The sequence below is a fragment of the Equus quagga genome, chromosome 11, assembly GCF_021613505.1.
Source record: "Equus quagga isolate Etosha38 chromosome 11, UCLA_HA_Equagga_1.0, whole genome shotgun sequence".
NCBI lineage: Eukaryota > Metazoa > Chordata > Mammalia > Perissodactyla > Equidae > Equus > Equus quagga.
In genome coordinates, this window is record NC_060277.1 from 96,114,014 (window position 1) to 96,140,975 (window position 26,962).

Consider the following 26,962-nt stretch of genomic DNA (forward strand, 5'->3'; position numbering starts at 1 on the left):
AAGGCAACTAGAGACAATCCTGATTAACACCCAGTGTAGCTTATTTTTCTGATCTTTCCATCTAGTCCTTGCACCAGACTTCAGGTGTAAACTTGGTATTCGAAATTGCCTTCCTCCTGTCGCCTAAAGTCTAAATTAGCGTGAATCATGATTCTGCGTCAGCATTCTTCCCAGCTACTCAGTTCCTTGTAGTTATTCAGTCTCCTTTATCTGGGAATTTCTAAGCATGCGACAGGCAGGAATGGCTTCCTTCTCCTTTCTGTCCTCTATACTTTTGTCATTCAGGCAACATAAGATTTGATGTTGAATTGGTAAATAGGGCCAAGTTGTGCTAAGAGGAGAATCATCTTAGCATCCATCTCAAGCTCCTCATTGAGTTTAAAAACAAATACAGGAAGATTTTTGTGAATTAGAGATCACAGGGCAAATGTTGTAGTGGAGCTTAAGAAATGGTTTGAGGATAGTGGTTAAAGTACAGGGTTGCCATATCCTTAAAGGATTTCTGTTGTTTGTGTATCACCAAGAAAGTTAAGTTATTTAAGAGGTTTTCGGGGGCTGGCCCAGTGGCGCAGTGGTTAAGTTCGAACATTCCACTTCTCTGCAGCCTGGGGTTCACCGGTTCAGATCCCGGGTGCAGACATGACACTGCTTGGCAAGCCGTGCTGTGGCAGGCGTCCCACATATAAAGTGGAGGAAGATGGGCACCGATGTTAGCTCAGGGCCAGTCTTCCTCAGCAAAAAGAAGAGGATTGGCAGCAGATGTTAGCTCATGGCTAATTGTCCTCAAAAACAAAGGAAAAAAAAATACAAGTTTTTTCCACATTAGAAGCCTGAACTCTCGGTTTTTGGTTTGGGGCCTAGGGTGACTACGTGCACAAATCTGTGTTCATCATTTTCTTCCAAGGCGATCAGCTGAAAAACAGAGTCAAGAAAATCTGTGAAGGGTAAGAGAAGCGTGCCTGCCCCGAGGGCACAGCCACGTACCTAACAGAATAGCGAAACACAAACCCTTTTCTTCTACCTGGACACAGTGAATAGATCTTTTAATAATGTTAGAGCTATTTTAAACAATTAGAAATAGCCTAAGTTCATTTTTTAAAAGTACCATCAAAACCACAGTTTCCTTTCCTTGGAAAAAAGTAATTAGGACTCATGGTTTATAAATACTATGTTGTTCTGGGACAGTGGGTCTGCACACCCAGCAGTGTGCGATAGGCACTGTTCTCTTAAGCTTTGCTGAAATTCTGCCCATAAGATCTTTTTTCCGTGCCATTTGTCTCCAATAATTTATGATATAACTTGTAATACTGGCTTTTTTTTTTTAATCTAAGGGAATTCGGTAGTTTCAGAGAATGTCAGCATAGTTCGAATTTTGCTGTTCTGTCTGTAGGCCACTTCCCATAAATAATGATTATTGATTAGTGCATCAGTCTGAACTAATCCTGTTTTGGTTCTTCTAGTAAATTAGGATTACTTTATGAGATTATTTAAATGGCATAGGTTAAGAAATTTCAGTGTTTCTCAGGCTGTGTCTGTACATTCCAGGTTCCGAGCCTCACTGTATCCCTGTCCTGAGACGCCACAGGAGAGGAAGGAAATGGCTTCTGGAGTTAATACCAGGATTGACGATCTCCAAATGGTACAGAGGGCTGGAGGGAATCTGTTGTTGTGAAATGCTACAACAGAAGACTGTTCCCCTTCCTTGAAACACTATCGCTTAGTCTATTAGGCACCTGTAGCAGCCCAGGGTACCAAGAAAAGAAATATCCGTGGGTAATATGTCTATCTGGGAGTTGGGGAAAAGTTTCAGGGAATGACTGTTAAAAATAGCATTAATCAGGGCTGGCCTGGTTGTGCAGTGGTTGGGTGCGCACGCTGCACTTCGGTGGCCTGGGGTTCACTGGTTCAGATTCCGGGTGCGGACATGGCACCACTTGGCAAGCCATGCTTTGGTAGGCGTCCCACGTATGGAGTGGAGGAGGATGGGCACGGATGTTGGCTCAGGGCTGGTCTTCCTCAGCAGAAAGAAGGCTTGGCAGTAGATGTTAGCTCAGGGCTAATCTTCCTCAAAAAAAAAAAAAGGCATTAATCAGGGCCAGCCCTGGTAGCCTAGTGGTTAAGTTCAGTGTGCTCTGTTTCAGTGGCCTGGGTTCGGTTCCTGGGTGCAGACCTAGACCATTCATCTGTCAGTGGCCATGATCTGGTGGTGGCTCACGTACAGAAAGAGGAAGATTGGCACCGGATGTTAGCTCAGGGCAAAGCATTCTCAGCAAAAAAAAAAAAAAAGCATTAATCATCCTCAAATGAGACAGAAATTCTATGCCTCTGAAATCATTGTTGGCAGTATACAATTCCCCTCCTGGTGAATCTGAGATATTCTTTTTTTCCTTCTTTTTTTTTAAAGATTGTCACCTGAGCTAACATCTGTTGCCAATCTTCTTCTTCTTCTCCCCAAAGCCCCCCAGTACATAGCTGTATATTCTAATTGCGAGTGCCTCTGGTTGTGGCATGTGGGACGCCGCCTCAGCATGGCCTGATGAGCAGTGCCATGTCCACGCCCAGGATCCAAACTGGTGAAACCCTGGGCCACTGAAATGGAGCGCACGAACTTAACCACTCAGCCACGGGCCTGGCGCCTGAGATGTACTTTATAATTTAAAAAAATATGATTAGTTCAAAAAAAAATCAAGTAATACAGAAGTACATATAAAGTCAATTCTGCCCCCTCACACAGACTCTCCCCCTCCGGAGGGAGCCACTCCTAACAGCTTGGTGTGTATTCTTCTGGTCACCTTGGATCTTAACCACACAGGTTAGCCAAAGAGCCCTGGTGTAACTCTCGTACCCAAGAAGAGATTTCGTGCGATTTTTACCAGATCGCAGTGTGTGTGGCTTGCACGCACCATGGTTGTCACAGGGTTCTAAGGAGGGAATCATGATATATGTGTACATGGAAGGAAAAGGGTGGCCACTTGGAGCTTTGATCCCTGTTGAAAGAATGTGATGATTGCCCCCTTGAAACAAAAATAAACATATTTAATCCCAAAGGCAGTTCTTTCCAGGAGTGGCAGAATTGTCAGAGATAGGTTGTAACTCCCATTTCAACTCCCTTTCTCATCTTTCCCTCGAACCTCTATTGTATGTGACCCACTGGCTTGACCTATTGCCAACTCCCTTAGATACATTTATCTGTTTAACCAAGGGAAGAGAGATTTTTAGAACTGCTGGTGGGTGATAGGCCATGTTAGTACATTCTGGCTTCTAGGGCTTTCTTATCCCTTCCCAGGCTATGGGTAGATTTTAAAGAGCATATGCAGTCGTCGTTGTAAATGACCAGAATTTGACTTTTAAAACACCTAGCTGTGTGCACTGAAACTTTAAAAAGGAATTGAATACCAAGGAGTAAGATGTGGGGCTGGGAGACAGGGAAAGAGAAAAGCAAATAGAATGTTGCTTGCAAGTTTATTTAGCATCTTTCCAGAAGTTTTAATAGTAATTGTAAAATTGTCAGCCAGAAGGAGAGAAAGTAGCTTTGTTCCTTTATTCTCAAGTGATAGAAGAGTTTCCATAGCAGGCCGTGGCATTTTTTTCCCGCTATGGAAGTCACCTTCTACTGCCCAAGACAGTTTTTCAGGGAGTAGCTGCTGCTTTTTTTCTGTACTGACTTGAAGAGCCAGCTGTGATGAAGACTTAAGCTAAAATGGTTAGCACATAGCTTTTTCCCCTTCAAAGAAATGTGGAGATTTAAGATAGATTCTCATGCAGAAGTGTGATTGGTGGGTTGCTTGCCCAGTGTTGGCTTAGCCCCTCTCCTGCTATTGAAATCTTTAATATTTAACGATAAATAAGGCAGTAGAATGTAAAATGTCCCTGCCCTTTCCTCCCACTCTAGTCTTGGCAGTGTGGTTCCTCTGCAGGAAATCTGTACTGCTTTCCAAAGGGTCAGCACTGAAACTTTTTCCACTTAAGAAACCTGACAGAAAGAGAAAGCCCTGTCCTCTCCGTGATGACAGTCTATGTGGCAGTCTACATCTCCTCTAGAGGCCATGGGTCCTCCTGACCCCGCAGTGTCTCCTCTCTCCTGTTCCCGGGCACGGAGTCTTTCTTCCTATCGGCAGACGATGGTGTTCAGCACTGCCTCTTTCCCACCGGTCTCTGATGCTGGCTAATGGTCAGGGGATTCTGCAGCTTCTGTTCTTACGTATGGATTTATTACTTTGTCAGTTCCTGGGCCGGTCAGTTCTGGGCTGACTTCTTCAAGTCTGAGTTACAGGCTCCATGTGGAAAGTCATCACTCTTTAATGATCCAAGTAAAAGCCAATGACCTACATTGTTGTGCCATGGATTTGGTGATAATAAATATAGAGAGAAAAGCTAAAAACCGTTTTCTCAGGTTTCTCTTCACCTTGAAGCTAAATGAAGATGAATGTTAATAGCTAGAACTCTAATTTCTTGTAATTTGGAAAAAAAAAAAAAAAAAAGACAAAGAAAAAGAAAAAGCCCATTCTAGCCAGAGGAATTAAAAAACAGAAAACAGATCACTGGCAACCCTTTTCAGAAAGACGTGCCTCTTTGCCATTCATGTCCTGAGATCTAAGACTAATGTTAGAAGGATTCCTCCCTTGTTCTTTATCTCCCAAAAGGTTCTGAATCAAACAGAAGATCACCGCCAGAGGGTTCTGCAGGCAGCTGCTAAGAACATCCGTGTCTGGTTCATCAAAGTACGGAAGATGAAGGCCATCTATCATACTCTGAACCTCTGCAATATAGATGTTACCCAGAAGTGTCTGATTGCGGAGGTCTGGTGCCCCGTCACTGACCTCGACTCCATCCAGTTTGCACTCAGAAGGGGCACGGTGAGTCCCCCACAGCCAGCAGTGCAGCGTATGGCCAAGAAGAGAAGTTCCCATCAACAGTAACATTAACCAGTTACATTTGTATGGCATTTTTACTTTCAGAAATATGCTCATCTTGTACTCATCTTGTATCCTGACATTACATTTCTTATATCCTTCTTTTCCAGATATGGAAACTGCAGTTAAAAAAAGTTTAAATGACTTCATCATCATATACCCGTAAATCTTCAGGGTAGCTCACAACCAGAACATCAGTTTCCTGATCCACTCTCTGTCCCTTAGACTACTTTTGTAATGTAACACTAGCAGTCCTGTTCAATAGTTAGAGCTGCTCTGTGCAGGGCACTGATCTAGGCACCAAGAGATACAGAGATGTAAAAAAATATGCCTTCAAGTGTCCTACGATTTACTTGGAGAGGCGGACATGCAGTTACAAGACAGTCTTTGCTAAGAGTGGTGTATGTGTGTGGAGGGAGGGTGCTAGCTTTTCCGACTAAGATGATCAGAAAAAGCTTCAAGAAGAAGGTGACATTTAATTAGGGCTTTGAAGAACGAGTAAAATGTCCATTGGCAATGACAAGAAGAAAGCAATATGGACAAAGGCAGGAAGTACAGGGCAACTGTGCATGTTCGGGCAAGAACAGGAATTTTAATGGGTGAGCCGAAAGAGTAGGAGGTAAACCTGGATCAGGTAGATTGGAAGCTAACTATGAAGGGGTTTTAAGTACCAGGTTAGAAGTCTAAATTTTATTCTAGAGGAGGTAGAGAGGCGTTGAAGTTACTTAGCAGTGAAAGGACATGATCAAAGCGGAGTTTTAGAGGGGTCATCCATTGATAGTGTCTAGGTTGGGTTGGGGATTAGAGAGTCAATAGGTGGGGGTTCACTTAGGAGGTTATTGTAAACGTAGAGTAGTAAGCGATAAGGACCCTAGGGTAAGACCTGACAATGGGGAAAAAATAGTGATGAATTTGTGAGATATTCTGAAGGAAGTATCAATAGGTATACCTGGTTTCTAGCAACCTGCAGGAGAAATACAAGGAGAAAAATTTAAAATGTTTCTGAGGCATCAAAGCTGAGGTGCTGGTAGAATAATGGTTCCATTAATGGAAGTGAAAGTTAAGCAAGAGAAACTTATTGAGAGGGGAAAGATGGTAAGTTCGGTTCAATCACATTGAAGGGATGGATTGAAATTCACATGGTAGGGGCCGGCCCGGTGGCACAGTGATGAAGTTCGCACTTTCTGCTTCTTGGCGGCCCAAAGTTTGCTGGTTTGGATCCTGGGTGTGGACATGGCACCACTTGGCAAAAAGCCATGCTGTGGTAGGCGTCCCACGTATAAAGTAGAGGAAGATGGGCACGGATGTTAGCTCAGGGCCAGTCTTCCTCAGGAAAAAGAGGAGGATTGGCAGTAGTTAGCTCAGGGCTAATCTTCCTCAGGAAAAAAAGAAAAGAAAAGAAAAGAAATCCACATGGTATTATCAAGAAGATAATGGGACGGGTTCTCAATAGAAAGGGCAAAATGAAAGAAGGGGGGTTCATGAGAGTGGGAGGGAGTGAGACCTCCAAGAGAGAAAGTAAGGAGGCTAAAGATAGAACCTTGGGAGCCCTACAGTGTTATAGGCAGAGGAGGAAGAGCCAGAAAAGGAGTAGTTAGTGAGCAGGAGGGGAACTCCTAAGGAAGACAGATTTTCACCAAAGAAGAGGAAGATTTCCAGTGTTGGGGCTTGTATATAGGAGAACAGACCTTTGGATCTGGTGATGAGCCAACCCCTTTCAATAAGCGTGCTCAGCTAGACTGCAGAAGTTTAGGGAGTTAAGTGTAGGTGGCGAAGGAGCAGAGTCAGAGAATAGCTTCGCTTCTCCCGTAAGAGAAAGAGTGAACAAGGATATTTATAGAACAGCAAGTAGGGATGTCTCCCGAAAAGGAAGTACCACGTTTTCTTTGCTTAAACATTTTAGAATCAAATTGTTTTCGTAGTAAGGAAATTCTTCCTAAGACTGCATTTAAATCTTTCATTGTAAATTTTGTACCTAGTTGCAGTTTCCCTAAAGACTGGGAAAGACTAAGATATAATTTACATAAAATGAAATACACGTATTTTATGTGTACAGTTTGATGAGTTTTGATAAATATATACACTTGTGTAATGACCGCCACAGTTAGGAGGATAAACTAATTTTGATAAATGTGCTTAATGTTTCCCAGGAACACAGTGGCTCCACCGTGCCCTCCATTTTGAACAGGATGCAGACAAACCAGACTCCCCCAACCTATAACAAAACGAACAAGTTCACTTATGGCTTTCAGAACATAGTAGATGCTTATGGAATTGGAACTTACCGAGAGATAAATCCAGGTACAAAAGCTTGAATCTTTCCCTCTAGAGGTTTTGTTGTTTGTTGTTTCTTTTAATGCCTTACTTTAAATCCTATTGAACAACTGGATTAAAATTAAAGATGTTGTGAAGACCTCAGCTCCAGTGTAGTCCCTGTAAGAGGTGCCTGTTTGGACATGGAGAGTTGAGATTTCTCTTTGAGTGGCCCTCCTGTAAGAGGAGGATTTGTAGGAATTTTATAGGAGTGACCTCAGTACATTGGATTCTTCTGTGCACCCTCACTGCTAGGAAACACTTGGCCTTCTCTAGCACGCTGTTTGCAGGAACTGCTTTAAGCAGAAAGTTTTTTCCAAGATATCTGATATTTTAAGGTGGCTTCCCTGTTCCAGTTTGTACAGAGAAAATATAGCAGTTGTTGACTGTTTTAGGCACAAGGCAGATTTTTCCTCTGTTTGGAGAGTTAATCATTAAATCAAGAGTCTGGGAATTCATTTTCAGCTGGGCCTCCTGGGGGACCTGCTTTGCTCTTGGCTCTGGGCTTTCTCCCACTTAACCAGTAGCTTTATTCAGCTGGTTGCTGCACAGGAGAAGAAAGCTGGCCTGCCCCAGAGCAGTGTCCTGGGGGTTAGAAAAGAGGAAGAACCAACCACGCTGTTGCCAAGGCTCGAGACAGGACTTTCATTTCCTGTGTTCTTTGTTTGAAATGCCAGCAGTAGCTCAAATGCCGTCAGAGCTGCTTCGTGGGGGTATGCAGATCCTGCAGTGGAAGATTTTCTCGGGGGTCCGTCTGAACACCAGCTTGGGAATAGGTCACCTTATATTGATCTTAGAGTATGGAGGGGAATATGATCTGTGGGGGGTTGCTGCAGTTTTCTGTACCTTGTCTTTTTCTTTCTTTGTTTTTTTTTATAGCTCCGTACACCATCATCACTTTCCCTTTCCTGTTTGCTGTGATGTTTGGGGACTTTGGCCATGGCATTTTGATGACTCTTTTTGCTGTATGGATGGTGTTAAGGGAGAGCCGGATCCTCTCCCAAAAGAATGAGAATGAGGTAATGTTTAAGTTACATCTGAATAAGTTATGGACTGAAACTTTATAATTTCTCAAGCATTCATTATGAAAATTATGATCTGGAAGTCTTTTATCCATGAATCTATAGAGAAGGTATAGAGACTATTTAGAGAGTAGTGAAGTTATGTTCATTTTAAAACTAAAGAGGCCACACGCTGTGAAAGTGAATTTCTTGTTAAAGTTGTATTTTGGTCTTTATTTCAAGCTCTCTGACCCAGGATAGGATAAATTATGAGAGAAAGGGTCTGCTGTATTCTAAATAATATTGTCACAATGTGGGCTGTAGTGAGTTCATGTCATTGACTTCTTTCTTCTGGCTCCCAGATGTTTAGCACTGTGTTCAGCGGCCGATACATAATTCTATTGATGGGTGTGTTCTCTATCTACACTGGCCTGATCTACAATGATTGCTTTTCCAAGTCTCTTAATGTCTTCGGGTCATCCTGGAGTGTGCGGCCGATGTTCACTCTATATAATTGGACGTAAGTTGCAAAGAAGGTATAAGTCAAAGCTTAGTACTTTCACGTTAAGCTCTGATTTTCTGGACAAGAGGTAAAGCAACACTTCTTTAGGAAGGGGTTGACAGTGTCTCTGTTTTAGAAGAATGTAGTATCCCCTCTTATTTATACTCTAGCCTGGGAAGTTCTGTATGTTTTGTTCCGCAGTATCAAGGAACTGAGACTATAAATTAGGCACGTTGATTCTTTTTGTAAATTAAAAGCAGATTCCCCAAATTCCCTACTTGGTTGCGTATGTGTGTTTAATTTTTCTTTTTTGTTATCTCCAATCCCTTCTCATTCTCAGATGCCAGTCCCTTTTCTTTTATTGAAGAGACAAGATAGCTGTAGTAGTTCCTTTTGGCATCAGTTTCTGGATCCTAGAAATTTCCCTCTCTTGAAAAAAAATAAATGCAACTTTTCTCCTAACATGGTAGGGAGGAGACACTTCGGGGGAACCCTGTTCTCCAGCTGAACCCAGCTGTCCCTGGAGTTTTTGGTGGACCATACCCTTTTGGCATCGATCCAGTAAGAGCACTTCTTTTCTATATATCTAACACCAAATTTTTAAGCTGTAACTCTGAAGTGAGAGAGTTAAAGTGTAGGTGAATAGTTGTTTGGTTTTTAGCTAACATATTTTTGGGAAACCTTAGTACATCTGTCCAGACTACTTCACAGTCATAAGAGACCCAAGTGCCTTGGAAGCCAAATCATTTTCCCTGCACTCCTTATTTCTGAGGGAGCTAATAATATTGACTCTGGGAAGACTCATTTTTAAGACTCTTTCCCTTTATAATTTATTTCTCTTTAACTTAGTTTGGTTTTTATTTTTAGCAGATGTTTTAACAAAGCAGAAATAGCTCTTTCCTATGGGTTTTAGATTTTCATTCTTATCTTTATGTACTTATAAAGACTTATCCCAGAGTTTAATTTTTTTTCAAATACTTAGGCAAATAAAGTGTGATCAAATCTTTTGTATGTATGCTTTAAAAGGTGGGGAGGGGAATTTAAGAATAAGCATTAGACAGTAAGGATTACAAAATTCCAGAGGAAAAGTGGATCATTATGGGGCTGGAAAGATTAAGGTTTCTTGTAAAAAATGGCAATTACTCTGGCCTTTAAAAAAATTTTCAGGGGGGCCGGCCCTGAGGCCGAGTGGTTAAGTTTGCGTGCTCTGCTTCAGCACCCAGTGTTTTGCTGGTTCGGATCCTGAGCGTGGACACAGCACTGCTCGTCAGGCCATGCTGAGGTGGCGTCCCACATGCCACAACTAGAAGGACAACAACTACAATATACAACTCTGTACTGGGGGGATTTGGGGAGAAAAAGCAGAAAAAAAAAAAAGAAGATTGGCAACAGTTGTTAGCTAAGGTGCCAATCTTAGGGGAAAAAAAGTTCTTCAAACAAAAAAATTTCAAGGCCAGCCCTGTTGCGTGCGTAGTGGTTTAAGTTCAGTGCACTCGGCTGTGGTGGCCCAGGTTCAGTTCCTAGCCATGGACCTACACCACTTGTCAGCGACCAGGCTATGGCAGCAACCCACATACAAAATAGAGGAAGATTGGCATAGATGTTAGCTGAAGGTGAATCTTCCTCAAGCAAAAAGAGGAAAATTGGGAAGAGATGATAGCTCAGGGCAAATCTCCCTCAGGAAAAAAAAAAATTCAGATTGTTAGAGGTGAGGAATAGTGTATGCAAAACCATAGAGGTAGGGAAGTACAAAGTTAATTATTTTAATTATTGTAGAAGCTAATGTTATTGAAATGCTTACTATGGGCCAGGCACTGTACTGAGCCCTCAGCGTATCTGATTTATCCTCCAACAATTTTATCAGATAGCTACTGCTGTCCCTATAATACAGATAAGAAAACTGGGGCTTAGAGAGGTTTAATAACATTTCGCATGTGCCTTTAACAAATGTTCATTGAATCCCTATTGTCTGTAAGGCATAGTGCCTGCTGGGGGAAACACACAATTTTAAGACATAGCTCCTACCCTCGAGTATTTTGGAGTCTAATAATAATAATATTACTGCACATTTATATAGTGTTCTGTAGTTACAGAGGTTTTTTTTGCAGACATCCCATTTGATGCTTACAGGGTAAATGTTGAGTTTGAAGTGCCTGTGGGATATCATGCCCATCAGGCAGTTGGAGTTGTAGAACTGAATTTCAGGTGTGACTGGGGCAGGAGAGAGAACCAGTCACAGGTTTTCGGATTAGGGGTCTCTGAGGGTGAGCTCTTCATGAAGAGGCCAGTTCAGGAAAAAAGATGCTGGGCTCGATGGTGGAAGAGCTGGCTTATCAGGCTACCGAGTTTGCACCTTAGCACAGAGATGACAGTGAGGGTTCACGGGCAGTTTTGGCACAGGCAAATGACTGCATCAGTTAAGATTTCAGAAACATAATCTGATGGCCAAGTGGAGGCAGAAGAACTATCATGAAAATATTACAGGCATACAGGCCTTAGGTGACAAAGCTTAAGGCAATTAATGTTTAAATGGAACAACAACAGCACAGGGATACAATTGGCGAAACACAGGCTCTGATAACATCTGTAAGAGGAGAGCTGGAGGGAGAACCTGTAGATCAGAGACTGAAGAGCTGCATCAGCACTCACAGAGCACAGGCCTTATCTGGGCCCGACTTTGAAAAAATGAATCACAAAGAAAAATTTGTAGACAATCAGGGAAATTCGAATCTTTCATGATATTAAAGAATCATTAATTCTTTGGGGTATGATAACTGTATTGTGGTCATGTTTTAAAAATGAGGCCTTACCTTTTAGAGATCTGTACAGGTAAAATGAAATATTTACAGGTAAAATGATAGGATATCTGGATTTTGCTTCAAAATCATTTGGAGGTGGGGAGTGGGTTGGGGGTATGATGAAACAAGATTGACCGTGAGTTGTAGGTTAATAGTAATTGTTGAAGCTGGGTGATAGCTCCATGAGCTTTTTAAATACTCTTCTCTTAAGTATATGTTTATAATGTTCCATAATTTTTAAAAAAACTAGTTTTTAGAATAAGTGAATATTTTTCCTTTTGAGAACTCTTTGTAATACCTTTTTGTTTTCTTGGGTTGTGACAGATTTGGAACATTGCTACCAATAAACTGACCTTCCTCAACTCCTTTAAGATGAAGATGTCCGTTATCCTAGGTATCATCCACATGATGTTTGGAGTCAGCCTGAGCCTCTTCAACCATATGTGAGTTGCTCTGTTTCTGTCATATGAATGCATAGTTTAGATAACGCTTTTGCCTAAAAAAATCATAACATCTTTGGGGGAGGGATTAATAACTCAGAACCCCGTTCTGCATTAAAGAAGTGCTTTTATAAAAATTTCATGTTCTTAAATGAGGTTTAATTAATATTAATCGCTTTACAATTTACAATTATAATTAAGATCTTTAAAAAAAAAAGTGTAATTTTCATCAGAATGAGTGGGTTATTTTTTTCCTTGATGTGTAACTCACATAAAATTATGAACTGTGGTCTCAGAATGTACTAGACTTCCTATTCTCTTCTCATGGGAGAATGGTGGGGGTGGTCCTGGAGCTGTTTGAAGTCCTAAAGTTGGGAAGTCATAGTGAATCCTGCTTGTCTCTGTTGCCTCCAGGGCTTCTGGCCGTTGCTCCTTAGAGTGATAAAGAGAATTGAGGGAGCATTAGGTAGACAATCTAGTGAGTGCTTCACTTGGTGTAGGGGTGCCCCTGGGTGTGTGCTCCTTTAACACTTTTTTCTCTCTTCCTTTTTAGCTATTTCAAGAAGCCTCTGAATATCTACTTTGGATTTATTCCTGAAATCATCTTCATGACCTCTTTGTTTGGCTACTTGGTTATCCTTATTTTTTACAAGTGGACAGCCTATGACGCTCATACGTCTAAGAAAGCGCCAAGCCTTCTGATCCATTTCATAAACATGTTCCTCTTTTCCTACTCAGACTCTGGTAATTCGATGCTGTATTCTGGACAGGTGCGTCAACCCAGAGGTGGACTGTCTTAGGTGGTTATCCTAGGTCATGGGGCCAGATGTTTCTGTGACCCTAAAAAAGCCTTGAAAAATCCCTTTCTGTAGTATTTGGTTTTCAGTCTGTATATCCAGATCTAGATTCAGCCCATCCTCCTTATTTAGGAGGGTGTGCTATAATTTTTGTATCCAGAAAGGGTAGAATTTATAACTCTTATCCAAAGCTGACAATTCCTCAGCTTTGGCACAACATCTGCTAATTATTCTGAGAAACTGGCTAGTGTTATTCATAGATCAGTAAGAAAATACTGTTTTGGGGGAAATTGGTGCTGGAGTTAGAAACTACATGTTTGGTTAATGTGATGTGCCTTGTCCTTCTTACTTTGCAGGAAGGAATTCAGTGTTTCTTGGTAGTGGTTGCACTACTGTGTGTACCTTGGATGCTACTGTTTAAACCACTGGTCCTTCGCCATCAGTACTTGAGGAGGAAGCATTTGGTGAGTGTGTTTTTGTTGCTGAAAGTTACCAGATTTTTTTTAAAGATTAAGGCAGTTCCTTATTGGATATAATGAATTGTACATAAATCTATATGCTTTTAAAATGCATTTGTGTCATATCCCAGCATGAGCAGTGGACCTGCTGAAATCAAAAGAATATGTATGTGGTGATTGGACTCCTGGATTCAGCTTTGAGTAGCTGGGGTAGAGAGAACAAGTCACAAGTTTTTACCTTTCCTGGTCATGCTGTGCTCAGCAAGATCCAGGTCTGGGCCTGTCTAGCTGCAGCATCAATTAAGCAAGGCTGCGAGAGCCGCAGGTGGGTGAACCCACTCATGTGGTTTGCCTGGGCAACCACAGGGCTGACGCTGAGACATTTTCTTTTAAAATGAGACCATGATACTTTCACCAACCAAAACATCCGGGAAAAAGATTTGGTTTAAAGCTTATTGATTTTTTTTCTTTTTAGAAAGCAACATACATACTTGTGCTTACTTGGTGTGTGAGCGCATATGAAATCTACACGCACACGCATACACACACACACCCCTAAGTTGCCAAATGTTCCTTTCTGCTATGCAGTAATGCTTACTTATTACACTGCCTGGTAAAACCCAAAAGATCCTGTTGCATGACTGTCATACAGCTGTTAGACTATAATTCCTATTGGAGAGCAGCTGAGTTACAAGACCCTCCTTCTCCCTTTTCTGACCATCGTCATCCTTCCATGTACCCTCCATTCGTCTCCCCTTCACTCTCTCCCTCTTTTGTTTCTTTCTCCTGTTCTCTTTTCTTCCATTCACTATCAGGCAGGGCAACCTGTGGAGGCCCCAGTCAGCCCAACCCCAAGCCAACAGGGACTAGAGGCAGCAGGGGCTGCAACAGTGAGTGAATTAAACCCACAAACCATCATATGTTGTTTAAAGAGGTGGAAACAGTGCAGCAGAATTTTTTTTTAACTATATTGAGACCATGGGACATGTGTGCTCTCTTGGGAAGTATGTCCTTCTTACTCACTGAGATGATGACAGAAGAGATTTCCACCTCTTATGAATAGATTCTGATTCCATCTTTACAACTGGTCTGCTAAGTCTCTATTCAAATATGTGAGGACATTCATGTCAATGGAAGTAGAGTGGCTGTTGTCCCCTCTCCGAGTCCCATCATCTTAATCCAAGATGGCAGCTCTTGGAGTCATCCACTTTCCTGTCTGTATTTTGTGACCATGTGTTGGATGATTTTTCAGCATGGAGCAAGAACATCTCTGTGACTTTTGAATTGATTTCCCTGTACTTTAAAGTTCTGCTCCAGAGCGATGCTTGGACATTTGGTCCGTTTTAGCTGTGACTTACTCTCTTTCCAGTGGAAGCTTATTCATGTCTACTTTTTTGTGAGAGACTCAGAAGCCCTCATGTCCTTAGTTGTTCCATTGAGACCTCCACGCTGGCCTGTGTCTTGTGTGTACCCTACATCTGGTGTAATAACCAAAGTCATCTTTGTTTGGATCTTTCCTTCTTCTAATACTAACTCATGATTCAGTGACAGCACTTTGAATGTTAAGCATTTCAATATTTGTCCTTAAAAACATCTCTTAACCAAAGTCTTATAATGTGCCAATATCGAATTAGTCCAATCTATTCTAGGTCATGAAGCTATGAGATTTTTTAAATCTCACCAATAGTGGTTACTCATGTACTGTTGTGTTCTAATAGCATCATACTCCTTTAAAAGAAAATGAAATGTTTAGATGGATAATCGTTTCCTTCATTAGGTGTTTCTGATCATTTTAAACTTAGAAAACTGCTATAACCATCCTTCTAGAATTAGTCTAAAAGGGCTGATATTTTGGGTCAGAAGATATTTTAATGTTGTCACTTAAAATTGTTTGCAAGTAGGGAATTACCCTCTCCTTTCCTATGAGAAATTAAAAAGAAAAACCGTTAAAACACATACTATCCATTTATTGACATTCTTTCCATGTGCTCTTCTTTCTGCAAATCTTAATATATTTAAGATGTGCTTCTGGTATGTCAATCTTGATGCTTTTAAATCTGGCATCCTCTTTTATAATACTATCCAAGTTAAAAGTCCCCAGTCTGGAAACCTGCACATTCTAGGGTCTTAGCCAACTGGCCAAACATCTGTTTCTAGAGAGCAGCCTGAAGGCTTGAGGATGATCATTCTACGACAAGGGCCCTGGATTCTCGACCCTAAGGCTGAGGATATGAAAACTCCTGTGTCTTTGTTCTATTCTGTGTCCTCTTGGTTGTCTGTAAGTGGTGTATCAACAGTTTGATTTTTTCTTTTCTTTTTTCTGCTGATGTGTGTGTCTCATCCCTCTTCCTGTAACTCTCATTCCCTGTGTCTGAAGGGACACTTGTTAGTGTCTGGTTGGGAGGCGTAACCTGTCTGCATCTCACTTTATCTACTCTTTGGGGAAAGCTTCAGAAATGGCCTTCTGCTTTAGGAGTCTTGAAGCCTGAAGCCTGCCTTCTCTACCCTGTAACCTATCCCAGGATACGTTGGAGTCCTCTCCTATCAACAGTGCCTTTGTTACACTTTTGGTCTACCTTTAGAAGGTTGTCAGGTGTGATATTTGCATGACCTGGAGGTGCCAGGGCTTTAGTGGTTCCCAAGTCTGACTACACATCAGAATCACCTGGTGGACTTTAAATTTGTTTCTTAGGGTATTAGAACAAAACAGATAAATGGAAGAAGAAATAAAGATGGCCCAGAATTTCATGACTCAGACATCCCCTACAGACATTAAAAAATAAAATTAAAGCAATAGATGCAGTTGGTTAGAGAATGCAAATAGTACTGAAAGTGAGGCCTCCCTGTCTCCAGCACCCTTCTCCTCCACAAGAGTATTGTTATCAGATGGGAAATTTTGCCTCCAAATTTTCTGCATTTATCAACATATCTGTCATCTATTGATGTAAATATGTATATGTGTATGTATGTATATGTATTTAAAACACATTAGGAATTGTGTTTTAAACTGTAGTACTCTTCTGCCCCTTGATTTACTAGGTTTTTAAAAATTCAGTATATTTTGGAAATTGTTTCATAGTGATCCTCATTCTTTTATAGTTGCCTAGCATTCCACAGAAAGTTCTGTTGGATGTGCTAAAATGATGTACCCATTCTCTTGTTGGTGGCTGTGTTGGTTGTTCCCACTTCTTTGCTATAACTAATAACAATGCAGGGACATCCTTGTCCGTGTATCTTGATAAAATTTCACAAGCATAGACGTTCCCAGCAGTAGGATTGCTGAGTCTCAAAGGGTGCATGCATTTTTTATTTTGATAGACAATCAAAATGAATATACAGTTTGTACTTGGGGAAATATTTTCTTAAATACAGATCTCCTAGGCCTGACCTACTAAATTTCCAATTTCTGGGGTAGTATTTGAGAATTTCTATTTAATGAAATGCAGCTTTCAAGGTGATTCTGATGCAACTGGTTCTCTGCCCAGCATGTGAGAACCACTGCTAGAAGAAGAGGGAATTTGCCTAAACCCCGAGGCCTGATGGTTAGTGAGCTGTGTGTTGTGGTAAAAGGTGATCACCAGAATGTGAAGCTGTGACTGGGGACCTCAGGGCAGTTGGCCAGGCCTGCCGCATGTTGTTTGTGCTGCTGCCCAGAAGGCCACTGGCGGGAGAGCAGTCTTCAAGCTCTTGCCTTGTTTGGTCCTTGGACAAGAAAGTATAGGAAGTGGCTCTAAGGGCTGTTTCTTTAGCTCCTTTTCACTCTGTGGCAGGTTAGTGCTAATTGGTATCTGGGAGACTTAATGTAGTTCTGCCTGGTTTTTATACCCAAAGGGTCCTTTTGCCTCTATCAACCAAAGCTTTTCCAAATCAGGTTGATTTACACATTCTGGTTCTGGAGACCCTGCTGAAAACTATGCCTGGGAAGTGAGAAGGAGCAAACACCAGTCAGCATCTGCCACGTGCCTGTAAAAGAGTTGTTTTAATACTCCGGATCCTCCGTTGAACGAAAGGAGCCTCCTTTGTTTTTTAAACTCAGTATTTTGTAGCCACAAACTAATGTACATTGAATGTTTTTTCCTTCCCTGACTTAGGAGGTCTTTGTTCGTGGTCCATTTCTGGGAGCGGTGGTTGGAACTCTAGGCTCCTGTTGAAAGCTTGTCAGACCAGGTTACGATCACCGTGCCATTTGGCTCCGCTCCCTCTTAGAAAGTCTAGTCTTTAGTTTCAGGAAAATTGGGGCCATTGAAGGCTTTACAGATAAAGCTACATTTGTTATGAGTCTGCTCGTGTTAAGCATTTCATTCACGCGGGAGTCTCAGGTGGCGTTGACCAAGGCGAGGTGGGCGTGTCTCGGTGCAGCAGACAGAGCTGCGTATTTCCTCCGTCAGGATGAGGTGGGGAATGTAGGTTGGGCCTGGGGTGGTGGTGGGTGGGGTGGGAACAGTGGTTTGTTTTTACTTAGCTGTTCCATCGCTGGGTTTTGTTTTTGTTGTTAGAATACATGCTTTTCTGAGGTTTGTATGTACTAACCATCGCCCTTCCCCACTTCACAGAATGTCACATTAAAGCCCAGGCAAATTCGACTCTTTCTGTTCATCTGTGTAGGGAACTCTCAACTTTGGTGGGATCAGGGTGGGCAACGGACCGACAGAGGAGGATGCTGAGATTATTCAGCATGACCAGCTCTCCACCCATTCAGAGGACGCAGAAGAGGTAAGATCCAGTGGTGTGGGCTTCCTCTCCTTCCACCTTGGGTCAGCCTACTCTTATGTACCTAAGTTGCCTCACTCTAGTCTTCTCGAAAAATGAAAATATGAATACTAAAGATCAGCCTGCCTTCCAGACCTCGGGCATCACATTGGGCCCCTGCTCTAAACTCCAGGTGCTACCTGCGTAGTCTGCTGCAGTTTTGTTCTGTTGTCCGACTTCTCGAGTTCCGAGTTGCCTGCAGTCCTCTGTGCGCAGATCTGTTACTAACCGCTCTCCTCGGGACCGAGCAGAGTCGGTCCCAGCTTCCAGCTCTTATTTTAGAAACATAGCCCACTTAGGGCAGCTTCGTCATCCCTTGCCCCTTCTAGGAATGTTCCACCTGGAACTGTAATCACTGGTACTTTGAAGTCCTGTCCCACTGATGTGCTCCTGTTGCAGATATTTTATTTGAGCCTTTTAAAAATGTTACTTGCCTGCTTTTTCCAGGGAGAGTGAAAAGTAGTAAGGCCAAGGTAGACTTTTCCTTAAACCGCCCCCTCCAAGCTCAGTTGTTTAAAATCCAGTCTCCTCGCCTGACCACTCATGCCACAGCACCTCTGGACTGAACTTTTGAATCTCATCTATTTATTATATTCTTTTTAAAGCAAATAGGAGTTGAGGACCCAAGTGACTAGACTTTTCAGTCTGACTGACCACCTCTACTATGTGTATGACTTTTTAAAAAGAAATTACGAGGGTTGGAGTGCCTTTTAAAAATATATATCTTAAGGCTGTAAATCCTACTGATTTGCTTTCCATGTATGCTGAGGAGGCCTGCCTCTAACATGTTAGACCCATTTACCATTAACAGTCCTCCCCAGGAAGCAATCAGTAGCCTTGTGCTCATGACTTGTGACCTTGTGTGTGACGTGACTTCCCACTAAGTGTAAATTTGTGTTTTCAAGCCTTCCGAGGACGAAGTGGTAAGAAACAAGCTGGCTTTGCCTTCATGTTTATCTGGGGCTTCTCTTCCCATCCTTGTGATCACTCTCCTGACCCTGCTGCATCCTGGGGACATGACACCTGCACATCCTGCATCTCACTGGCCGTTTCTAACCAGTTTGTGAACCCGTGTTCTGAAAAATCTCATCTCCATTAACTGCATCTCATGTTGATCACCTCTGTCTTTGTTTCATTGACTTTGCTGGTCTAATACCTCTGAGAATGGCTTTGAAAGGAGCTACAAGTAATGTCTGCATTGGCATTCTTGATGCGACTCCCCTTGGGGGTTCAATCCCATTGGCCTCCGCCTTCCTCTCCTGTGATGTTATGTATGGTCGCTCTGCCACTGGGAGTAGCTCTTTCCTCCCTGCTCCTCTGAGTGCTTATGAGTAAAGCTCACCCTTCCTCCCTGTCTGAGATGCAGCCAGCCTCTTCCTGCTTTCCTCATCAGCTTAATGATGCTTGAAGTGAGAATTGCTGGGCCCTTGCTTGGGGTCAGCTCTACCTCCATGTGACCCAGCGGGGAGGTAGACAGCTTTCAAAAGGAGGCTTTGCCTCTCAGATGCGTCTCAGAAAAAATAATCCATCTGCGTGAAAGGAGTTCATATTATACCAGCCACACAGAGAGAATAGAAAGAAAGTTGGCTAAATATTGAGCCACACCTGGAGTAGAAGGCCTTCCGACTCAGCAGTAATTCATTTAGCAACACACAAGCCTTGAATTGGGTTTTCAAAAGGCCTTGCTGCACTGTTTGCATCTTCCCCCAAAACTCTCTAAAATACCTAGACTCATGAACACTTCCTTTTCCTAACTCTCCTGGTCCTCTCTAAGGGGACAGTGGGGTGGGAATAGGGAAATCTTTGCTGTTCTGTGTAAAAACAGACAGTGCTCAGTCTTCCTGAAAGCTGGAGAGGCTCCTTTACTGGCATCCAGGAGCTTCTATGTTCCTCTGGACCGCTCATCTGTGCACAGTCGGTGGCAGAGCTGCCTGGAAGGGCTGAGTGGGACTGTGTTTCATGTTATTGAAGATCCTAGCCCTCTCCCAGTAACACCACCTCTGACAATACAGCTCTTTCCAAGTGTCTTCCTAGTTGAGCACCCAATGCCGTGGTCATTGTCAGAGTGGCCCTTATTTGTAGCTGTGGCCCAGTGGAGCTGGACATCCAAACAAGATGGACTATAATTGAGCCTTCCCAATCTCTGGCCCCCCAGCTCCCTTGGGGGTTCAGCTTCCCATAGCTTCCTAAGTAATCATAACATTTTATCTTTATCAGGCACATACACATTCTAGTTCTCTACAGCCAAATTTAGATAACTGTCACATTATCTAAAGATTTCAAAGAAAACAGATTTTTATTTTTTAATCCAGCCTACTTTTCTAGAACTTTCCTATTTTGCTTGGCTGTGAAAACCTGTTTGCCCCTTGCAGGCCATTGCTCCAGCTTGGGGGAAGCAGCAGTCCCTCTCCCTGGGGTGGGGGTGGGGGGGGCATCAGTCCAGGTACAAACCAGGGCCAGGCCAGTTGAATGTCTGGGAAGTCTTTGAAGGCTGTAACCATTCAGCAAGGCTCAATGGCACCTCTTCTTACTGTGTCATCTCGCCAGGTGTGTTATCCAACCCATCCAATTCATTCATTCCACCCATCCGTTCATTCAACCTCTATGTGCCAAGCACTCTGTTTAGTACTGCAGAAACTGAGAGAAGAAAAACATAGTCCTTGCCTTCAAGGAACTCCCAGACAAGTTGAGGAGACAGTCTGGGTGACAGATGCTGTGATCAAGGTGTGCCCAGGATGCTGTGGGAGTGAAGAAAGAGGGCAGCTGACAAACACTGGGGTCGGGGTGGGGAAGAGGAGAGCAGGAAACAATTCCCTAAGGGGTTATTGCTGAGCTTAGTCTGGTCAAGAGGAGTCTCTGTGGAGGGAGGGAGGGGATGCAGACCTATCAGTGTGTACAGGTATCATAAAGACAAAGAGACCTGCGGGCCCACTCCCTTTTGGGAATAAGCAAATATTCAGCATGGCTGGAGCTCAGAGTCAGGAGTTGGGGGACGGGTGAGAGGCGAGAATGTTGGCAGAAACCGGCCGCAGCACAGTGTTCGGGTAACAAGGAGCCATCAGAGGGTGGTGAAGCTGGAGGTGACACAGCACGTGTGCATTGCTGAAATGCCCTAGTGGCCTGTTACTGGGTATGTTGGGTTGGAGAGGGGGCACAGTCTGGAGGCATGGAGACCAGCTAGTCCGATTTGAGTCAGGAAGGAATTGGGAAGCCTGAAGTGAAGTAAGGCATTTGCAGGGGGCGTTGGAAAGGAAGGGACTAATGTGAGATTAAGGGAGTAAAAGGTCCCAGGGCCTTAACGAGTGTAGGCAGCCAGAGTGAGTGAAGAGTCAAGATTGGCTTGCAACTTGGGTGCGTGGGGCACTAGCAGTGACACTCTGTTAGACATGGGACATGGAGTAGAAGCAGATCTCGGTGGGGTCAGAGGAGAGCAATTAATTAGTTTAGTTTGGGTAGTGTTGAGTTTGAAGCACCTGTGGTGCACCAGGAGGAGATGCAGCACAGCTAGTCAGAAGCAAGCAGTGCGGACGTGGAGGTGACCATCTGGGAGTCACTCTTAGGGGTGGCTGTTGAAGGCCTGAGTGGCAGTGCTACAGGAGAAGTGTAAGGGCTGCAGCTGAAACGCCAGTATTTAAGGAAGAATCGAGATGGAGACTCAGGAACATCCAGACTGGTAGGAGGAAAGGCAAGGCGAGGTGTCTCAAGAGGGAGGAGGAAGGAAAAGGCCATGGTGACAGACACTGCAGAGGCTCAGTCAGGACACAGAACGTCTGTTAGGCCTCTTGACAGGGAGGTACGGGTGAGTGTGCCAGGAAGGGCCGGTTTATGGAGCAGAGAGGGTAGAATCCTGGGCGCAGTTGGTAAGGAGTGGATAGGCAGTGAGCAAGTGAGTAGAGTGTAGACAGGGAGTCTGCAGCGATTCAGGGTCAGTCATAGCTGACTCATGTTGGGGCAGTGACACACCCCTTCTCAGTGCTTGGCGGGGTTTCTCTAATTCTCGCCCTACCTTTACCTTGCCCCATTATAGATAAGAAAACTTGCCCAAGGTTACAAAGCAGGAAGTTAGGAGTGAAGGAGAGGAGAAAGCAAGGGTAATGCCTGAAAGGGAAGCTTCCTCCCCTTTCTCCTTTTTTTTTTTTTTTTTTATGGGAGAAACTCTAAGGGGGAATAAAAATGCCGAGAAGGGCTGGTTCTCAGGGAGCCCAGCAGTCGCTGCTTCCGTAGAGCCCTTAGGAGTAAAGACCTGCAGTCCTTGGAGCCGGGGACCTTTCCTTCCTCTGAGCATGGGCTTTGGGGCAACACCGGCAGTGGGGAAAAGAGCTCTTAACAGCATTGCTGGGATTGTGGTAACTAGGATTACCCTCGTTTTCAGGGTAACCAGGAGGCTTGAAGAGCCTAGTCCAGAAGAAGAGCCCAGAAATACTGAGTGTAGATAGTCAGAGGTGAGGGAAAATGAGGCTGTCACCCACCCAAAGATGGTGTGTTGGTGCTGGCCCCTCTCCCCACTGGCTGCACCTGTGAGGCCTCAGCTGTTAGCCCTTTTCTAGCCAGCCCCTTCTCTCGTCCTGCCCTCAGGCGATTTCCCAGGGCAGCTCTGGTATCCTTTGGGCGTGGAGTCGTGTGAGTCTCCAAAGAAACTGGTGGAAAATAGACTCTGACCTGAGGGCAGGGCAGGCTGGGGAGGCCCATTGGCCTCTGCTCCTGAGGTTCTGGTCTGGCTGTGTTGGGAGAGGCCCGGGAAGGGAAGCGCCTTCTGTTCTTCAGTGGCTGTTGATTGCTCACCAGGAGAGTGAGGCCGAGGAACATACCTGGTGCTTCTCCAGCATGCCTGTATTCCTCTCCAGCTGCTGGGAGCAGTCCTAAGAGCGAACTCCTGACAGCTTGTTCCAACCTTACCCCTTTATTCTGGAAATAAATTATGATGTTGAAAGGAAAACTGGGAGAAAAGGAGTGTGAGGAAAACAGAAACCAGTAGATGTTCTGTTTGGTCTTAATCAACTGTTTAAGTAGGAATTTGTAGAACTTTTGCCCAAATTTCCCTGTGTAATCTTTTCACAAGTCACAAAAGAAAAAGCAGGTTATCTTGCTCCCAGCAGGTTGTGAAAATAGTAAGTGGAGTGGCTGTGAGGCGTCGCCTTCTCCAGGTAGTTCCCGGTGGTTAATAGCTTGTCTCCTGAAGCGCAGTGCAGGGAGAGCCCTTCCTGCCTCGTGGCTTCCTCAGGGCGCTTCTCTCAGGCACCTTAAGGTGGCAGGCAGCCAGAGCAGGTCCAGCAGCAGCTCCTTAGAGTTACAGGTCCAGATAGTCATTTTCTCTGAGTGCTCTTAACTTGGCATACACTCCGCTCTTAAGCTCACAGCCTTGCAGGGAGAAAAAACAAACGTGTTGAGAAGAATCTCATTAAGATTTAGTTCATTAAAATGTAGTGTATTGAGAGGAATGGGGATGTCCCAGTTGGGGGCTAAGCCAGGCAGGATTTCTGGGGATGGCATAGTTGAAATCACTGCCTGACTTCAACACTGGGGGCTCCTGGCCCATGTAGCCGTTAGCATCAGCACTCATTCCAAGGCCCTAAGTGCCAAGTGGCCAGAGCTCACACTCCTGCATATTCCCCTCCTTATATCTTCCCTCTGGTTTCCTCCCATAACAGTTTGACTTTGGGGACACCATGGTACACCAGGCCATCCACACCATCGAGTACTGCCTGGGCTGCATCTCCAACACTGCCTCCTACCTGCGGCTCTGGGCCCTCAGCCTCGCTCATGCACGTGAGTGTGTTTCTCTCAGATTGAAAACTGGTCTTCCCCTTCTCTGGGCACTCTCCTGGGTAAGGGGCTTAAATAGAATGGAAATTACATAAAGGTTCTGGAATTATCCAGACTCCTGAATCCAGGGAGAATGATGTCCACATGGGAGGATGAGCACTTTTGCTAGGTTAGCTATGCCTGGTGGTCCCGCTAAGGTCGTGGGAAGCCAGGGCACAAGGAATACTGGAGGTGAGGGATGCCAGAGCAAAATGCAGGGCCCCCAGTACCTCTTGCAAAACTGAACTGGATGTCATGTCTCTCCCCGTTCCCCAGAGCTGTCTGAGGTGCTTTGGACCATGGTGATCCACATCGGCCTCAGCGTGAAGAGCTTGGCGGGAGGTTTGGCACTGTTCTTCATCTTCGCCGCCTTTGCCACCCTGACTGTGGCCATCCTTCTGATCATGGAGGGTCTCTCGGCCTTCCTGCACGCACTGCGGTTACACTGGTGAGGCGAGGGGCCAGGGGGTGGGGACATGTCCTTAGCTGCACTGAGGGTGGCTTTACTCTTATACAGAATCCAGAGACACTAGGAAGTGTCTGCTTTCACATCATTACACCCAAGGATCTGTCTTAGTAGTGAGCATCAGGAAGTGCCCACAGAAAAGCACAGCTCACTTTTCAGAGCCTCTGGGAGAATTCTCTGGTGGGTGTTGTCAAAGTCCCTCTCCCTGCCTTTAACATTCTTCAGTGCTCTTGATTATGGCTTAAAAGATCTCCTGAGGTTTTATTATTTGGTTTGTTGAGGTTGTTTTGCTGTGGTATATAATTTTCTCCTGTCTTCAGAGCAATGAAAGCAGCTCTGGAATAGATTCTAAGTCCAGGAAAGTGCTAGAGCACAGTGTACCCCAGTTTTATCCCCCTTGTTCTGTCATTGCCAGTGTCTTTGGGTAGGACTCTTGGCAGCTCCATGTGGGTAGGGGGATTCCTGGTCCCATAGTGTGGGCCCGGCCTGGTCGCGCAACGGTTAAGTTCGCACATTCTGCTTTGGCGGCCCGGGGATTGCTGGTTCAGATCCCGGGTGTGGACGTGGCACCGCTTGGCAAACCATGCTGTGGTAGGCGTCCCACATATAAAATAAAGGAAGATGTGCATGGATGTTAGCTCAGGGCCAGTCTTCCTCAGCAAAAAGAGGAGGATTGGCAGCAGTTAGCTCAGGGCTAATCTTCCTCAAAAAAAAAAAAAAAAACAATGAAAAAACCTGGTCCCATAGTATGAAGCTCAGTATACTGGAGCAGCTTCTTCCAGAAGGGTCGGTTTTGGACTTGTTTTCTTTAACATTGTTTGTGGCTGTTAATGGCTCTGCATGGAGAGAGATAACTCGGTCCCAAGGAATGGGAGAGCTGAGGTCTGCGCTGGGCTGACTCTGTGACCTCAAAGTAGGATTGCTAGATTTTGGCAAGTAAAATTATAAGACTCCCAGTTAAATTTAAATTGGAGATGAACAATCAATAATTTTTTTTTAGTTTAATTATTTCCCAAATGTGCATGGGACATACTTATGCTAAAAACTGAGCATCCTGTACTTTGTCTGGCCACCCTCTCTCAAACCCTACCTCTTCAAGTCTCCATTTCCCCTTTACATTATGACTTTCTCTTTTTGGGTCTCAACCCCAGTAGCTCTGGAAGCTCTGGACCTTCTTCCCCAGAGAAACACTGCCGCCTGCAATGTGTGCACACACAGTCTTACCAGTTGAGGGGTCAGAGACTCACCGACCCTACCTTTGGAACCCCTAGATGAGATGATCTGTGGTTAATCTCAAGGTCAGAAGAGGGCTTTGAATGTCTCTTTCCATCACTTCTCCAAACCCGATGAAAATCCAAAATCTGAACCCGAGACACCTCTTCCCCACTTCCCTTATCTTTGATTTTTCTCCTGGCCCAGTTACAGCCGAGCCTCCTCAAAGATTCTGCTGTTTGTTCTGAATTACAGAGGGGAAGAATGAGGCATGTCAGGGCGAGACGTGGCTTGGGCTTGCTCTTCCCTCAAAAGCTCCTTTAGAAGAGCGCCTGCTGCGTCAGGACACGGCGCTCTCTCTGGCCTGGCTTCCCTCCTCTTTGCCTGCTGCTCCTCCCCACCCAGCTGTTGTTTACTTGGAGCCTGGAGGTTAGGAGCGCTCTGTGGCTCAGACTGCTGGCACGCTACCCCATTCTCGGCTTATCAGGCTTATCAGCCTCCTCTCTCCCCAGCACACTTCCTCCACCACTCCGTGTGAGGGAACGTCTCCGTTGCCAGCCCCTGGTGACTCACTTTTTCTTATCCTCTTGGCTTCCTTCCTTTCCTAGTCACTTCTTTGTCTCCTGGGCCTGGGCTAGAGGGAGCAGTTACCACCCCACCTTGATTCCAGCCCAAGCAGGGAGGCTGTTGCCTCCTCCGTGGGCCGGGTAGCGAGCGGTCAAGGTGCTAGACCAGAACTGTCGACAGAGCAGTGAGCCAGGCACACCACAACGTGAGGAAGGTCGCCTGGGCTTGGGCCCAGTGAGCTGAGGCAGTTTGGGAGGTCGTGTTTCGTTGCCAGAAGGATTACTTCTTCCTCAGGCTCACCTGTGGCCTACCAGTGACGGTATCTTCCCATGTCCTAATGAATGAGCCCAAGGAAGTGATGCGTGACAAGAGAGCAGGCATCAGAGTCAGACCAACATGGGTTTGAATTCCAGTTCTGCTGGCACTGGCTGTGTGACCTTGAGCAAAGCACTTACCTCTCTGAACCTCACTGTCTCTCATATGAAAAGAGAGGATAATATCCACTTGGCAAGGTTGCTGCGATTAAATATGAAATAACACTCATACCAGTGACTGTCCCAGTGGCCTGGCACATCGTAAACCAATGTTCAAGTGCAGGTCACAGCTGCTCTTCTTAAAAGTGGGATGCCGCGTGGAGAGGGCATCTGGCTGTGGTCCCTTCTAAAGAAGCTGCATTTAGTCTGTTGAGAGAGAGGGGAGACCCCAGGGGGAGGCACATGATACCATCTGAATGCCTCTCAGATGTACTTTGCAAGGAACAGGCTCGTCAAACATTTTGTATTTATGGGGTTTTGGTTTTTTGGTAGTGGAGGTATTGGGTAGAAGAAAATAAAATGGTGAAAATTCCTTTGTGCAGCTTTCAGAATCCCATCACTGGAGGCATATTTGGAGGTCTCCCCCACCGCTAAAAGGGAGTGAATGAAATTGGTGTGCGTGCACCCCCT

General features: G+C 44.6%; 1 protein-coding gene across 4 annotated transcripts in view; it reads left to right on the forward strand.

The window, feature by feature from the left end:
* The window catches only part of ATP6V0A1 (ATPase H+ transporting V0 subunit a1), a 53,087-nt gene that overhangs the window by 20,934 nt on the left and 5,191 nt on the right, over positions 1-26,962 (forward strand). For 3 of the 4 annotated variants that reach the window (XM_046677270.1, XM_046677273.1, XM_046677271.1), the window contains 13 exons: positions 862-944; positions 1,546-1,639; positions 4,644-4,856; positions 7,064-7,214; positions 8,106-8,245; positions 8,590-8,747; positions 9,200-9,290; positions 11,852-11,970; positions 12,521-12,737; positions 13,121-13,228; positions 17,828-17,935; positions 23,620-23,737; positions 24,050-24,221. In XM_046677270.1, the coding sequence (XP_046533226.1) occupies positions 862-944; positions 1,546-1,639; positions 4,644-4,856; positions 7,064-7,214; positions 8,106-8,245; positions 8,590-8,747; positions 9,200-9,290; positions 11,852-11,970; positions 12,521-12,737; positions 13,121-13,228; positions 17,828-17,935; positions 23,620-23,737; positions 24,050-24,221 (1,772 nt within the window). Of the gene's footprint in view, positions 1-861; positions 945-1,545; positions 1,640-4,643; positions 4,857-7,063; positions 7,215-8,105; positions 8,246-8,589; positions 8,748-9,199; positions 9,291-11,851; positions 11,971-12,520; positions 12,738-13,120; positions 13,229-17,775; positions 17,936-23,619; positions 23,738-24,049; positions 24,222-26,962 lie in introns of those variants that run through there. The other variant, XM_046677274.1, reaches the window with a different exon arrangement.